Source organism: Agelaius phoeniceus, chromosome 7, assembly GCF_051311805.1.
Source record: "Agelaius phoeniceus isolate bAgePho1 chromosome 7, bAgePho1.hap1, whole genome shotgun sequence".
NCBI lineage: Eukaryota > Metazoa > Chordata > Aves > Passeriformes > Icteridae > Agelaius > Agelaius phoeniceus.
Genome location: NC_135271.1, coordinates 11175499 through 11191421, shown reverse-complemented (window position 1 = coordinate 11191421; position 15923 = coordinate 11175499). Strand labels below are relative to the sequence as shown.

The 15923-nt window shown below is 49.5% G+C and overlaps 1 protein-coding gene and 1 non-coding gene across 3 annotated transcripts; both read left to right on the top strand.

The window, feature by feature from the left end:
- Nucleotides 1-2918: 2918 nt before the first annotated feature.
- On the top strand, nucleotides 2919-8565 carry ACKR3 (atypical chemokine receptor 3). Its single transcript, XM_077180964.1, has 2 exons — nucleotides 2919-3056; nucleotides 6601-8565. Exon 2 carries the CDS (start codon nucleotides 6628-6630, stop codon nucleotides 7720-7722), a length of 1095 nt encoding a protein of 364 aa, XP_077037079.1. The 5' UTR covers nucleotides 2919-3056; nucleotides 6601-6627; the 3' UTR covers nucleotides 7723-8565.
- Nucleotides 8566-8822: 257 nt separating this feature from the next.
- On the top strand, nucleotides 8823-11154 carry LOC129133354 (uncharacterized). Of its 2 annotated transcripts, none has more exons than XR_013182965.1 (4): nucleotides 8823-9130; nucleotides 9838-9961; nucleotides 10437-10548; nucleotides 10874-11154. It is a non-coding gene; the product is annotated as an uncharacterized LOC129133354 (transcript). The 2 variants fall into 2 exon arrangements; XR_013182964.1 differs by having other exon boundaries at nucleotides 9835-9961.
- Nucleotides 11155-15923: the final 4769 nt, after the last annotated feature.

The following is a 15923-nucleotide window of genomic DNA, read 5'->3' as shown; positions in this document are numbered from 1 at the left end:
TTGGTTTTTTTTTCTCCCTAGGATTTTCAGAGCCTGATTTAGCCAAGTTCTTCAGTCCCTGCTTATTTTTAAACCTAATCCTGTCACTCTCTGACATCACTGTGTTTCAATCCCACCAACATCCATGGACTTGGGCAAGGACTCAGAATTCAAGCAGATGCTGAAACACTTTGCTCACCAACAGCTGTGAATTTGGGAGGACCTCACCCAGGGAGAGCCGGGGTCAGGAAGGGAGATGAGACAATTTACATCGCACCCTTTCCACCCATGGCTAATACATTGATATTTTCTGAAAAATCCCTTTGCTTAGGCTTTTTCTTCTGGGAAGCTGAGAAGCTTCAGAGAAAAAGGAAAACAATAATTATCTCATTTGTTTTTCCTGTGTTTTAATTTTTTAGAATGTGTTTAAAAATTATTTACTAACAGGTGATTGTTTTATTGGTTTCTGCTGTGAGTTGTTTTTACTCATTGGCCAATCAGTGCCAAGCTGTGTCAGAGCTCTAAAAAAAGTCATGAATTTTCATTATTATCTTGTTAGCCTTCTGTAAATATCCTTTCTGTATAGTTTAGTATTCTTTACTATAATATATTATCATAAAATAATAAATGAGCCTTCTGAGAACATAGAGTCAGACTCATCATTCCTTTCTGCCATGGGGGACCCCACAAATACAATACATGGGATGGTGGGAGACTCATCCCTGTGTTCTTGTTCCCTGGCACCCAAACCACAAAGGACCCCAAAGCCCATCCAGTGCCACCCTCTGCCATGGGCAGGGACACCTTCCAATATCCCAGGCTGCTCCAAGCCCCATCCAGACTGGTCTGGAACACTTCCAGGGATGGGGCAGCCACAGGTTTTCTGTGCCATGGCCTCATCACCCTCCCAGGGAAGATTTTTTCCCAATATCCCATCTAAACCTACTCTCAGTTTGAAGCCATTTCTCCTTGTCCTGTTAATTGCCTGTGGATATAGGATTATGTGTTTTTTGGGACCAGTTCAAGGGCTGAACTTGAGCCCTGTATCTTCCAAAAAGTCATGGTTCAGAGGTGTCAGCTCAGCTGCATGTGCTGGCTGGGCAGTGGCTCAGCCCTGCTGAGGTGATTTAGGAACTGTAGGTCAGTGTGAGCTCAGAGGGAGGGTTTGGGTGTTTTGGGAGCTGTCAGTGCTGCTGGCAGGGCTGGGCAGGTGGATGGACATCAATCCCAGCATATCCCTGGGACACACAGCCTGACTGACCCCCCTTTCCCTCAGAATGAGTGCTGCTGCTTCTAATAAAGGGATGGGACTATTTTTGGGCTGGGAACAATTTATTGCTCAGATAAACATCAGTCTCAGAGGCTGTGAGATTGTGAAGGAGCAGCAGTCAGCCATAGCTCAAGAGCAGTCACAAGTTTCTTCGTGACAAGGTAATGTTTAACTTTCTAAACTAACAGACAGTTGTCACAGGGTTTATTTTGGGTTTCTAAGCTATCACTTTTACTTGTTTCTACTGCACTGGGGATACTTTTATCTAATGGGATATTACCACATGTACACAGATATGCTTCTATTAAAACTTGTAAACTCTTAGTTACTCTATAAAATGACACCTCTACATTATAACCCTTCATCATCTTATCAATACAGTTTCCTACATTATAAATCCTTCACCATCTTATCAATACAATTTCTCACTCAAGGCATTTTCTTCCTTACAACTGTAGAAACATAAGTTTATCATTTTTCTGCTTAATGTCTGTGTATTGTATTTTCACATTAATCTTCTAAGTTTCTTCTAAGGTTTCAGATCAAACTCTTCCACAGTGTCTGTGGAACTTTCTATTTTTCTGATTCCTACACCATGCAGGAGCCATGCAAGGAAGGGGATTTACACCTGGAGTCAGTGACTCCCTGGCTTCTTGCTGCTTTTCCTTGGCATTAGTTTTTCTTGCCCTTGGGGAGGGAGCAGAGGTGAGATCTGCTGCCTCCCCTTGCCTTGTCTACCTCAATACTTTATTGTGGCAGGGAAAAACAAATGAAAATAAAAAACAACTACAGACACGCTGTTTATTTTTTTTCCCCTCTTACATAATTTTTTTATGCTTCTTCACATTTTAAAATATTTTTTTCTTTCCCTCCCCTTTTTTTATCCCCTTCTTTCATCATCTTTTCCCCTCCTCTCTCTTCTTCTGTATTTTTCTCTTTTTATCTTCTTTTTTTCTTTTCTCTCGTTTTTTCTCTTTTCCCTTTTTTCCTCTCCTTCTTCCTCTTTTTCTCTCATTTTTTCCTCCCTCTGATTTTCTTTTTCTCCTTTTTCTTTTTCCTCTTTTCTTCTGCTTTTGCTCTCCTTTTCCCTCTTTTTTCTCTCCTTTTTGCTCTTTTTCCTCCTCCTTTTTTCCTCATTTCTCTCTTTTTCTCTCCTCTCCTTTTTATGTCTCTTTTTCCTCTCTTTCTCTAATTTTTCTCTCCCTTTTCCCTCCCTATTGCTCTCCTTTTCATTTTCTCTTTCCCCCTTCCTTTTTCCTCATTTCTCTCTTTTCTCTCCCTTTTCCTTCTCTATTGCTCTCTTTCTCTCTACTTTTTCTCTCCCTTTTCCTTCTCTATTGCTCTTTCTCTCTCTTTTCCCTCTCTCTCTCTCTCCCTTTTCCCTCTCTCTTGCTCTCTTTTTCCCTCCCTTTTCCCTCTCTCTTGCTTTTTCCCTCCTTTTCATTTTCTCTCTTTCCCCCGCTTTTCCCTCTCCCTTTCCCCCCTGTTTTCCCCTCCGTGCCGGTATCACCCTTCTCCTACCCCGGCTGCCCGCACCCCTCGCTCCCATTCCCGGAGACCCGGCCGGGGCCGGGCCGGGGCCGCTCCGAGCCGGGGCTGGGCTGGGCTGATCTGGGGTTGGGCTGGGCTGGGCTGAGCTGATCTCCGGCCTTGCTGAACGCCTTTAGGGCCGTGCCGGGGCCGTGCCGCTGGGAGCCGGGCGGCCGGAGCCGCCCCCGGGAGGCGGGCTCCCCTCACGGCGGATATAAGGGCGCGGGCGGCGGCGCCGCGCTCACTCACTCCGGCAGCGCTGCTGTCAGGCCCCGAGGTAAGGGCGGCGCCGGGGGAGCCCCGCGGGGCTGCGGGACCCGAGCTCGCTCCCTCTGAGCGCTCGCAGCCTCCTCCGCGTCCCTCCGGGCTCGCACGGGGTGGGGGGAGCCTCTCCTGCGTGTCCCCACCCGGGTTTCCCGTGGCGGGAGGGTCTGCGGGAGCTTGGAGCGGCCGCCGCTCCCGTGTGGGTGCCCCTGCATGCCCAGGTGCGATCCTCGGCTCCGCTCCTTCCCCCGCGGTTGTTGTTTGTTTGCTCAGCTCGGAACTGCCGGGGAGTTTGAATGTGCCGGGCTCGGGCTCGCAAAGCCCCTTGCGGGCATGGGTGTCCTCTTGTGGTGGCCGCCTCCCCGTGCTGGGGATCCGGGATACGGGCAGGGTGAAGGTGTGCGGGTGACAGCCCGCCCGGCCATGCTGACTTTTCCTTCTCCCTTTGGGAAGGGCAGAGCGCAGCTTTCCCACAGCCCTGGGCAGTCGGCAGGCAGGTCTGAGTGCGGGCAGGAGCGGGCTGTGGGCTGCTCCCCCCATTGCTGAGGGCTCGGCCACTGCCCTGCCGTACCGGGCTGCTGGTGCTGGTTTGCTTTGTCACAGCCTGCGGGAGTGGGATGGGGAGGATTCAATCCTGCAGGCTGCATCTGCTCCAGGGACAGCTCTGGGGGTCTGGAGCAGGATTTTGGGTGCGTCTCCTTTCCTTCTTGTCCTGTAAACTAGCAGCGACTGGACTCAGCACATGTGCCTGCCAGGTGAAGGGGTGATGGCCTGCAGGAGTTTAGCAGTGTCGTGGACACAAATTACAGTCCCAGCTTCCTTTAGGAGTTTTTCGGATGCTGCGCTGTCTGCAGGGAGCGCTGAAGGTGTTTTTTTTAGGAGCACGGAGTGGCTTTATTGAGTTTGTCTGGTGGGTTCCCCCCGTGCCTCCCAGCTAATCTGGGTTGGGAGTGGGAGCTCGGGTTACAGCAGCTAATCCCAGACTACAGGCGGGTTCGTGGGGCTGTAATCTGTGAGCACAGCCCTCCTCCCCGGCGGGACTGGAGCCTGGGAGGCCGGCTCGGTGTCGGGTTTTTATTGCCGCGCTGGGGATGCGGAAGGCACAGGCAGATGGATGCACGTGTGTGCAGCAGCCGGGCTGGGATCGGCCCGAGCATCCTTCCTGCTCCCTAACATCCCCAGAGTGGCTCTGAGGCAGCAGCTGCGGTTGTGGTGGCCGTGGTTCCCCCAGCACTGGTGTGAGCCCCAGCCTCGGGGGCTCTCTGCTGCCCTGGTGCTGCCTCTCTGTCGGAATCTGACACCCCTCAGCCAGGTTTGAGTTTCTTCTCCATGAGGTATGTGCTGGAGCTGCGTGGTCACAGTCCTGTCCTGAAAAGGGGTCTTGGGATGTGGAGTGAGCCTGTTCCTCTTGTTTTAGACCATGTGCCTTTCCAGAGAAGCCCAGGCCCACCCATGCTACTTCTGTGGGTGTCAGGGGGGTAGCGGGGTGTGCTCCCCTTGCTGGCCCCAAATACCAGCAGGAGCTGCCTTTGCTTTGGGGCTGGAAGTTTTGTGGCTTTTAGGGAGTTTGCTTTAATTGCTGAAGAGTTTTGAGGTACAGGAACTTGGAAATGGTGCTGTTTCTCCTGTGTGTGAGAGGAGTGGAAAGTGTTTGTGCTGGGGACCCTGGGTGAGGTCTGGCAGGAGCCCCATCCTTGTGTCCCACTTGCAGCCCTCGGGTGAAGTGAACATCCAGGGGAAGCATCCACCCCTGCTGCCTACAAGCCCCTCTGCCCTTCACAGTGTGGGTTAAATCACTCTCTGCTTTCCCGAGGTGAGCACAGGATCGGCTATCCCAGGATGGAGAGCTGCCCCTGGCTCAGCTCCCTCTTTAGCCAGTGTTTGAGTAAAAGCCGTGCTTAATTTGGTTTGAGTCTCGGCTCCGTCTTTCATCAGGCCAGCAGGATGAAAGGCATAGGCCAGATCTCCTCACGGGTCAATTTGGGCCTGTTTGTGGAGAGATTTGATCTCCCCTGAATGTGTGCAGGGCCCCCCTCATTGTTAGTGCCACCAGCTTCCCCTCGGCTGGGACAATAGTGCCTTGAGTCCTCTCGGGTAATCTCCCCCCTTATCTCCCTTCTCTTCCTGAGCCTCTGTCCCTGACAGGCAGGAGGGTGGGAGCTTTGGGAAGAGCTGATTATGCAGATGGAGAGGTGCTGTGTCTCCCTTTTTGGGGAGAGGGGGTGAGGAGAGGGTATTCAACACATCCAAGCTCTTCCCTGCTTACCCCTCACTCTGTGCTCCTGGAAACCCTACCAAGAGATCCTGTGGTGGGGTCAGGGATATTTGGAGATCCCCATTGCTCTCTGGTCACTTGGCCACCCTGGCTTTGCCCCAGGCTGGTCCCTGGTGGGGTCATGGGGAAGAGCAAGGTGACCATTGTTGGGGATGCTGGATGTGTCCATGGGTGGGCTGGCTGACCTGATGGGCCAGCTCAAGTGGAGCCATGAGGGAACAAGGATCCATCCCTTGGGAACTGCTTTATTTTGGCACGTCCCAGGCTGGATCCTGCACTCCAGAAGCGGCCTGGCCATCGTGGGCACAGGCCTGTGGGTGGTACTGAGGGTCCTGTGAGGGTGCCAGGGGAGGGGGACAGCATTTTTATACCTCCCCAAAACCACAAGGGCATTTATCAGCCCACTTGGGGTTTTGTGTGAGCCATTAAGGGCCTTTTCTTTCTGCTGGTGAGGAAGTTAACAAGTTGCTTTGTCCACTGCCTGCAGGTAGAAGAAAGCACTGAAGAGGCAGCAAAAGTAGATATAGAAAAGCAAAAGGGTGGAAAGGAGGCAGTTGTGGAGCCAACTTTTGGGGGAGTGTTTTGAAATCAAAGCACTCTTCTAAAAAGAAAACTTAAGACCAGCAGATCTATTCAGCAGTCAAGCTCTGAGGTTTTTTTTCTCTTCTCAACGCTGCTTAATGATTGTTAAATGCAGGGGATACTTTGTAAAATAGAAAAGAGGGAGGGAGGACAGAGCAGAATTTAAATTGAAGTTTGGATAGGAGTACAAAGCCCTTTAGTTCCCCACTTCTCCTTTATACATCTGTATGACTTGACGAGATGCTGACCAGAGCCTGTGGTAAATGTTTTACGGTACCATGTATCAGCCAGATCAATTCTACTGTGCTTGAGGGAGTGCAGATGAAATGGCTTAAAGGTTCCCCTGCTGAAAGCGATACGAGCATCATTTCTGCTGGAGGAGACAGATTTAGTCGCCTCACATTTATTTGGCCACGGTGTACTTTGCAGATTTCACACCCAGGGACGATAGCCAACCTGATGATGTCAGATGTGAGCTGGAAGAGAGGGGAAAAAATCACACAAAATCTGGTGCTTGCTCCTCTTTTGTCAAGCAGATAAGTTTTGCTGAGTGTCTTGGTTGTTTTGCTCCATGGAGTGCTCTGATGGAAGGTGCCTGGCAAGAGCAGGCTGTTACTAAAGCGGCGCGTCCCGGTATGACACGGCAGCAGAAATAGCTCCGTAATTTACGTCATTTCTTTCAATCCTGTTTTGCCTTTAGGTCATTTGAATTCCAACCCGAGCGACCATGAGCGCGCTTGACTTGACTTCCATCCTGGATTTCCTGGAGACGGCCAACCTGACGGAGATCAACTGGACGTGCAGCAGCGGCAAGTGCATCACGGTGGATGCCACGACATGCCCTGGCACGCTCAACAAGAGCGCCCTGCTCTACACCCTGTCCTTCTTCTACATCTTCATCTTTGTCATAGGCCTGGTGGCCAACTCGGTGGTGGTGTGGGTTAACCTGCAGGCCAAAATGACGGGCTATGAGACCCACCTGTACATCTTCAACCTGGCCATCGCCGACCTGTGTGTCGTCATCACCCTGCCCGTGTGGGTTGTCTCGCTCGTCCAGCACAACCAGTGGCACATGGGGGAAATCACGTGCAAGATAACCCACCTGATATTTTCCATCAACTTGTACAGCAGTATCTTCTTCCTGGCGTGCATGAGCGTGGACCGCTACCTCTCAGTCGCCTACTTCACCAACTCCAGCAGCCGCAAGAAGAAGATGATCCGCCGCTGCATCTGCGTCCTGGTGTGGCTCCTGGCCTTCTCCGCCTCCCTCCCGGACACCTATTACCTCAAGACTGTCTCTTCCAACAGCGAGACCTACTGCAGGCCTGTTTACCCTGAGGAGAGCTTCAAGGAGTGGCTGATTGGCATGGAGCTCATCTCTGTGGTGCTGGGCTTCCTCATCCCCTTTCCCGTCATCGCCGTGTTTTATTTCCTCCTGGCCAAGAGCATCTCCACCTCCAGCGACCAGGAGCGCAAGAGCAACGGGAAGATCATCTTCTCCTACGTGGTGGTGTTCCTGGTGTGCTGGCTGCCCTACCACGTGGCCGTCCTGCTGGACATCTTCTACAGCCTTCACTTCATCCCCATCAGCTGCCAGATGGAGAACTTCCTCTACGCCACCCTCCACATCACTCAGTGCTTCTCGCTGGTGCACTGCTGCGTCAACCCCATCCTGTACAGCTTCATCAACCGCAACTACAGATACGAGCTGATGAAAGCCTTCATCTTCAAGTACTCTGCCAAAACTGGCCTCACCAAACTCATCGACGCCTCCAGAGTGTCAGAAGCAGAATACTCAGCTCTGGAGCAAAATGCCAAATGACTGCAAGCCCAGAAAGGAATTTCCTTGACTCTCTGACCTGATGTGTTTGGGGGTTTTTTTTGTGCATTACGGTTTGTTGTTTATTTTTATTTTGTTTTACCCCTTCCTTTCAATGTGCTTGTTACAAACGCGGCGTGAATTCCAGCCTACAAAAGAGAGAGGACAAAGTGTAATTTAAGAGTAGGATCAGTTGCAAAGTGGAAGTGGTACCAAAATGAAAGCCTTTTCTCCTCCTAGCCCAGTGTGGAATCCTCAACAATGCTATGCAAGTGGAAATTATTTCCTAGCAGACAAAGCCATCGTGTACCATAGATAACATGGATAAGCTTCTCCTTCCACCTCTTGATTCCCTCGTCTCCTTGTGTATGTTTATATATATAGTGTGTTGTATTTAAAAGCTCAAGACTTTATTTTCTGCCCCTTGGTGTACCTTATACAAGTGTATTTGAAAGTTAAATATATTTTTATCATGTATTTGAAGTATATTGTTGATGAGTGTATCCAGAGTGCTGTAGTCTGAGTGTTAGGTGGCCGTTTGGCTCCAAGGGGATGCTGAAAAATAAGATGGAAATGATCTCTTGGGAGCATCCTCCCTGGCTGGCACACTTTATGGACCATGGCTTTATGTGGTGTCACACCCACATGCTGGAGCATGAAATATATGTAGTGTAATATAGCTGCCATCATGTTAAAATTAACAGTATTGTCAGAGCCCTTAACTCCTACACCCCTGCTTCACCAGGCTGTATCCTCCTGCACAGAGTGAGTGATCTTACTGCTGAGAGTTGTCTCTATTTGTAAGTTATTTTTGTAAAATAAAGATCTGAGAAAAAGAAAACAAAACCTGTGCCTACCAGTGGTTTGACTTGCCGGCCTTCTCCTCAGGTTAAAAAAAACAAAGCCAAAAAGGAGGAATCAAGGCCACCTCAGTCCTTTGGTGCAGGAGCAGACAGGTCAGTCAGAGTTTTCCTGGTGTTTGATGGCCTGAAAGAACTGATGGAGGAATGGGAGATGGTACTGGAGCATGGTGAGCAGGGAGGGCTGGGAGGAGTGGGTCTGTGCTGGTGGGGAAGGTAAAAGTGATGGATTTATGAGGTAAAATATGCTAGGACTGCTGGAAAGCTGTGTTTGTAGCTTAGAAATAAACACAGGGAAGGAAAATACAGAAGTGTGCAGATGGAGCAGATATTTGGACTAATCCAGGTTCAGCCCTCTGTGGGTTTTGCTGGCTTGGAATTGGGGGTTAGCAGCCCTGACAGCACTAAATCCCTTTTTATCTCTTCTTCCCTTTGGTGTGGATTTGCAGGGCCATAGTGTCTGAGTGGGGCAGGATCCAGGCACTGTGGGATGCCTCAAGTGGAGCTCTCAGCCAGCAAAGGAATCGTGGTGGTGTTCACCTCAGGACAAGGTATTTAATGTCAAATCAGTGATGTCTCCCAGCCGTGTTTGCTGCTCCAGGGCAGTGCTACACTGAAATTCCTGTTCAATCCAAGCATGCCCTCATCCCTCTGCTATCCCAGCAGCCAAACAATCTGGGAATGACTGGTTTTTATTTCTCTCTACACTTTCCATTACTGCCTCCTCAAAGGTTGTGCTGTAAAAACAGATGTTAAGTCTGCCATCCCCTCCTCGTACTGGTGTTGCTAAAAAACAACCAGTCCATTCCCAAATGGGGAGAAATCCCAAAAGAAAAAGGATTTCTGGTTGCAGGGAAGCTGCCAGGATGGAGAGCAGGAGTAGCTTTTTGTGCTGATGCTTCTTGTGCACTGTGGGTGTTTTGAGTTTCCTGTTAACCTTAAGCTGCTGCTGAGATGCAAGGGAAGTTCTCCCTCATGCTGACATTGAAATGGGTTAATGCTGAGAAATGAATGTCCTGCTTTAGCTGGGCATTGCTTCCCTTCCCTCAGTATCCCTGTGTGCAGCTGTGTGTGCTGGATACAGCTCTGGCATCCTGCTCCTGTCCCCCTGTGGGGTGTTGCTCATTTGAGAGCAGCAGAACTGTTTCAGTTCAGGTTGCCTCTCAGGCAGTGGGTTGTTCTCACGTGGTGCTGTAGCTTTACACTGGCAGAAACTCACAGAATTTCTTTTGTTTTTTTTTTTTCTTTCCCTCAGCAGTTTGGTATTCACAGAGCAGCGTCGGCCCTGCACAGAGCCCGGGTGGTGCTGAGTGTTGGGGAGATCCTGCAGACCTGCTGCTTCAACCACACTGATAAAGTCTCCAGGCCTCTTCCTTGGGGAGGTGAATCGTGGTGTGATGGTGCCTTTTCCAAAAGCAGGGTCAGACAGGGAGCAGGGAAAGGTCAGGACCATGACCCTTGCTGTCAATACTGTGCACACATGGATCCTTTCCAGCTCCTTGATGGGAAAACCTGGAGCTGAGGACTCGCCTTGTCCCTTGAAAGGACAAGTGGAGCTGGGAGGCAGCACCCCACCACAGCAGCAGTTTGGGAAGTGGGAACCTTCCAATCCTCTCTCCAAATCCCCTCCAGGGACTGGCACTGCTGAGTGGCCCCGAGGTGGCCACAGCTCTGTGGGAAGGGGGGTGGTGGGCAGAGGATGGGAAATGGGTGGAGAGCAGAACAATGCAGAGGGGCAGGAGGGATGGAGTTTGTAATTGTGTGTTTCTCATTAGGACTTTGGTTTCATGCTCAAAAGTTTCAAAAATCAAACTGGCACAAAATGGTGTAATAGCTAAAGACTTGTCTGTGCTCTAGGAAGCTTTTCTCCTGTGTGACACAATACCCCAGCTGGTGTTTGCACTGAGACCAAAGTGTGGATCTGGACTCCTCGGAGACTGAAATGAGGGAATTTATCAGCAGATAGCAGGTGAGTGAAAATAGGTGTCATCTGTGATGGGACTGTGACTTAGAGTGATTGATGTGATGGCTCCTGTCACTTTGTTTGGCCAAACATCCCAAGCCTGGAACTTGGGGTGTTCAGGAAGAATTTCTTCATGGAAAAGGCTGTTCAGCATTGGAAGGGGCTGCCCTGGGGAGTGATGGAGTCCCCATCCCTGGAGGTGTTCAAGGAAAGACTGGACATGGCACTCAGTGCTCTGGGCTGGGTGACAAATGGGGATTAATCACAGGTTGGTCTTTGTTTGAAAAGACCTCCCAGACCATCAACATGACTGTGCTTCTGTTTTATGAAGGATCCCTGCTCTTCCCTGCTGTGGCTTTGTGGCTTGCTGTGCCTGGGGATCTCCCTGCTCCTCTGACAGCTACAGGTGTCCATGGGGATTCAGGTCTTACCTTTTCCAGGAGGTCAAAATTGCTGTGTTAAGGCTTGGCTGGAAAAATGAGCACAAATCAAACATAATCCATGACCTGGAGTGAGTCTTCCTGCTTAACTCTTGGGCTTTCTGGTAAAGCATCTCCACGTGCCTCAGAGGCAGGCACTGAGCAAATAAAAATGCATCTGCTCCGTGAGAAAGGCTTTATTTCTCTTCTTCCACACAAAGTGCAGTGCTGCTTTATTGTTACTTAAACACAGCTTTCCTTTTATGAGCCATAAACGACGTTCAGGTGTAGCACAGTGACTTTAAATCAGCTCCTCTGGCATTATGCAGATAATGTACTGCAAGAAACACCCAACTGGCCCCTTTCTCCTTGTGCTAATTCATGGTTTCAGCGCTGCTGACTTTAGGTACTCTCCTTTCACGAGTTCACTGAGCATAAAAGCCAGTTAAAATTCCTAAGAAGCAAGAAATAACTCAGCTGTGAGCAATATTGGAGCATGTGGGGGCGGGGGCAGCACTGCCAAACCCAGCTCCTAACTCTTTCTGAGACTTCCTCCATGTCAAGAGGGGAGCTGCTACTTTAGAAAGTGAATGGGTATGGGGCTGGGGATGTGCTGGGGATGGGTTTTGGGGGGAATTGGTGTGTGCAGAGCCCAGGGTTTGCTTTTAGCCTCCCTGCTCCATGAGGATGTGTGGCTGAAGAGCATCTGAGGCAGAGCCTGCTCCGACTTACACCCCGGATTTACAGTAGGATAATGCTGCTGGTTTAAAAGGAGCTCTCTGGGGTTTATAGGGCTTTTTATAAGCAGGATCGGGAATTTCAGACATAATCCTGTGCAAATGTATGGGTGTGAGTGGTGATGTGTGCATCTGCATGGCTAATGCAGAGTAATACCCACATCAGCCAGAGCTCAGAGATGAAATCACAGCAGCACAGCAGAGGATAACCATGGCAGTTTGCTCCCACAAGAGCACTTGCATTACAGGGTTATAATGGGATTCAAACCAGGCTCCCAAAGATCCTGGCATGGATAAGCCAGCTGTAAGTCTAAAACATGTGGCTGACTCTCCAACATCCAGTGCCATGAGAAAAATCAGCCTCCTTCCACTTTGGTAGTTACTGTTTGAAAACAATTCTTTTTTTGTTCATAGAAGTCTCGATCTCTTTGTTTTTATTACATGAAATACATGCGAGGCCTTAGCTAAAGGAAATGCTGTAATTTAAAAATTTAAAAAATGCTATAATGTAGTACCAACATCCCAGTGATATGAATCCAGGGAGACCCCTCAATCCTAAAATACTGAGCAGGATGGCACTGGAATGAGCATCAGAGTAAGGCTTTTTGGGGTTTTTAACTTACTAAAAAGGTACAAGAAAGCACTGGGAAACCAACCAGACCCTCTGCAGATGATGCTTCTTGTCATCCTCTGGTTTGAAGCCAACTCTGATGATGGATGGTGCCTCTTGCCTTTAGGTTAAGGGGGGAAAAAAACCCCAAGCCCCTCTCGTGTTTGCTGTCTGTACAGTGCTATTTCCAGACTAAAGAAAAAGAGTTAAGTTACATTTTAGCAGAACAATACTGACAACAGCAAAGGTCAGGAAACTCTTACGTAAGGTCACCCTATCGATTGCAGCAGTGAAAGGAGAGACATCAAATACTTGGCCGTGAAAGGCTGAAAAGCAGTAAATTCAGCATGAGATATTGAAACCCAAGCCTCTTTCATATGTGGCAGAGCCTCTGACATAGCAGGTTTACTGTTCAAGCTGAGATATGTTGCCTTGCCAACATACATTCTGAGTTACCCAAGCAGATTTAATGTTTTTGCAGTGGTGACTTTTCCCCTTTTTTTTTTTTTTTGGGTTGGGGGGGAGGAAGGCTTTTCTTTTTCTTTTCAAAAAAGCAAAAAATTGTTGCAGAAGATTTCAAACCTACCTAGGAAATGACCTTAATCAATTTAGTTCCACCGATGAGTATGAAAACTCGGATCTTTCTTTTTGCTTTCTCTGAACATTGTCCTGCCCACATTGAGCGGGGTGACCGAGTCACAGCTTGAGAGAAAAGTGTGTTTTGTTTGTTGTTTTGTTGTGGGCTTTTTTTTATCCATCCAAGTGGCAGCTCTGTTGTGTCCAAAAGGATTGACGTGACTGACAAGTGTTTTGAATTTCTAAGCTCTGAGGTCTCCGAATGCATGAAAAGCGAGTGACACACACATAAAAATGTAAATCTTTGGAAAACAAGCACCAACTACACACAAAAAACATAACAATTCTGCAAAAGGGTGACAGACGCTGCATTCATTCTGAGGGTTTTTTTTTTTTCTTCCCTCCCTTTTTCTTTTTTATAAGCCAGTGTTTCTGGGCCACCTACAGGCACATTTGTGTGTCCTGCAGTGGGGAATTGCGATGCACAATAAGACAAAGTCATGGCTGTGTGTCAGGGTGGGTCTGGCTGCAGCTCCCATCGTCACCAGCTCGCCAGGATCCCTTCCCATCAGCTCCATGGCCATCGGGGTCACTCCCTGGATCTTCATCCAGCAGGCACACAACTCTCCAATGTCCTCATTATCTGGGGCCTGGGCTGTGGGAGTCTCCCAGAGGAGTGAAGGCACTGGGCAGGGCTGTGCCTCTCACTCTGGGCATCCCTGGGAGTGCTGTCCAAGCCCTCCTGGAGCTCTGGCAGCCTCAGGGCTGTGCCCATGCCCTGGGCAGCCTGGGTCTTGTATTTGCAGGGTGCCCCGTGGCAGGAAGGAATGAATCTGACTCCATCTTCTTAAAAGGCTGATTTATTATTTTATGATGCTATGTTATATTAAAGAATGCTATACTAAACTATACTAATGAATACAGAAAGGATACAGACAGAAGGCTCAAAAGGATAATAATGAAAACTTGTGACTCTTTCCAGAGCCTCGACACAGCTGGACCCTGATTGGCCATTGAGTCAAAACAATTCACATGAAACCAATCAAACAAACATCTGTTTCATAAACAATCTCCAACCACATTCCAAAGCAGCAAAACACAGGAGAAGCAAATGAGATAATTATTGTTTTCATTTTTCTCTGAGGCTCCTCAGCTTCCCAAGAGACGAATGCTGAGCAAAGGGATTTTTCCAGAAAATGTGACTGCCACACCTGGGCAGTGCCCAGCACCCTCTGGGGGAAGAACTTTTCCCTGATCTCCAGCCTGACCCTGCCCTGACACAGCTCCCTGGCATTCCCTCCTGTCACTGGTCACCATGGAGAGCCCACAAGGTGTGAGAGGGAAGGAAAGGCACATTTCAGGGCTCCCAAGCAGCAAGCTGGCTTCTCCCTTCTTCCAGGCATCCCATCACAGCCTAACCACAACTCACTGTCCTGGGCAAAGACTGTTCAGCTCAGGGTTATCCGTGACAAGCACATGGAGTTACTCCAGAGAGCATTTTAATCCATTTAATCAATCCTGGTAACATATCTGAGACCAGAGCACCTGAATGCAGGATGTGACTCCATGGAGCAGCCCAGGAGCCCTCTGTGGCATGGCCCTGCTCCCTCCTGGCTCTCTTTTCCCTTGTGGCAGGATCAAAGATGTGGGAGTGCTGCACTGTGTGGCCCTTGGTGACACAATCTGGATCTCCTATCCCCAGCTTAGCCACCCTGTTCCAGGGTTGGCTGGAACCTCAAGGTCGTGCCTTTGGTGGGTGGCAGTTTTTATAAAGAGGATTGGTGGTGGGGAGAGAGGTTTCCTTCTCATTTCCCATCCTGTCTGGCCTGGTGAATGCCACGTTGTGGTTGAGGGGTTTGAGAGAGCAAGGGAAGCAGTCAGCTGGAAAGGCCAACCCCACAGCTTCCCCTCAGTTCAGCTCCAGTGTTTCCTCATGGCTGCTTTATGGGAAGTTGGCTGGCACAGGAGAATCCATACCTTCCCTTTGCACTCCATCCATAAAACACCAGCGGGTTTTGGATTCCTGCTTCCAGCAGAGAATAGCCCTCATTGTACTGCTGGAGAATAAAACAGGAGAGGGAGAGGGAGACTCTTCCCCACTCAGGCTCTGGCTCCCTTGGCTCAGAGGCAGCTTTGCTCACCCACGTTTGATTTTTGGCATCATTCAAGGATTTCTAAACCTTGCCTGAGTTGTGGAGCAAATGCCAGGCATTCTTTGCTCAATCTCATTATGGGATGAGGGTGATGGAGCCTAGGAGATCCCTGGGGAAGGATGGAAAGTGGATTTTTCCATCAGCAGCCCTGGTATTTTGCTCTCTTCCCCGGGCACCATCTCAGCTCCTTTGTACCTGGTGATCTCTTGGCCCTGCTTCTGCCAAAGATTCTTCAGGATGAAAGCCTGGATTTCAGGCTGGAAACTCCCAGACAGGTGAGGACCCTGTGTGTCTGAGAGGGGTGAGTGCTTGGCTCAGCCCCTGGAAGCCTGGATGCAAACCTGAAGTGCATTAAACCTTCTCCAAGAGCGGGAGGTGTTCACACTTTGGAAAGCTCTCAGAGCTTTCCAGTGTCTGCTGCTTCCAGTCAGGCTGGAATCCAAAAGTGCAAAGGCTCGTGAAAGTGATTAATAAGGAACAAAAACCAGACCCTGAGACAGGTTCAGCTCCACAACAGCTCTGAAATAGTGGGCTTGCAGCACTCTCGTGCTTTCCTCAGGTAGGTTTTCTCTTGGAGAGCTGGAAATCCATTTTTCACTCTGCATTCACTTCCAGGTGCTGTTTGTATGAGAGTGAGGAATGTCTCCAGGTGTAAAATGTCTCCAGGTGTAAAATTTGCAGAGTCTGCTGGCATCTGTGTCCTGCACTCCTTAACGTGGCTGCAAAGTCTGGTGCAGGCAGTTTGGGGAAGTGAAGGGGATTTGCTTGCAGGGTGGGGAGTGCCCCTGTACACGTGGCCTTCTCCCTGAGCTTCCCATAGATCTGGTGACAACCTCTTTTCCCTGAAGCCACTGAGAAATTCCCAGGCACCTCTCAGCCTGGATTT

Bases quoted from the DNA above. Each gene is read 5' to 3' on its own strand.
- ACKR3 (XM_077180964.1), top strand. From the start codon at position 6,628: ATGAGCGCGCTTGACTTGACTTCCATCCTGGATTTCCTGGAGACGGCC.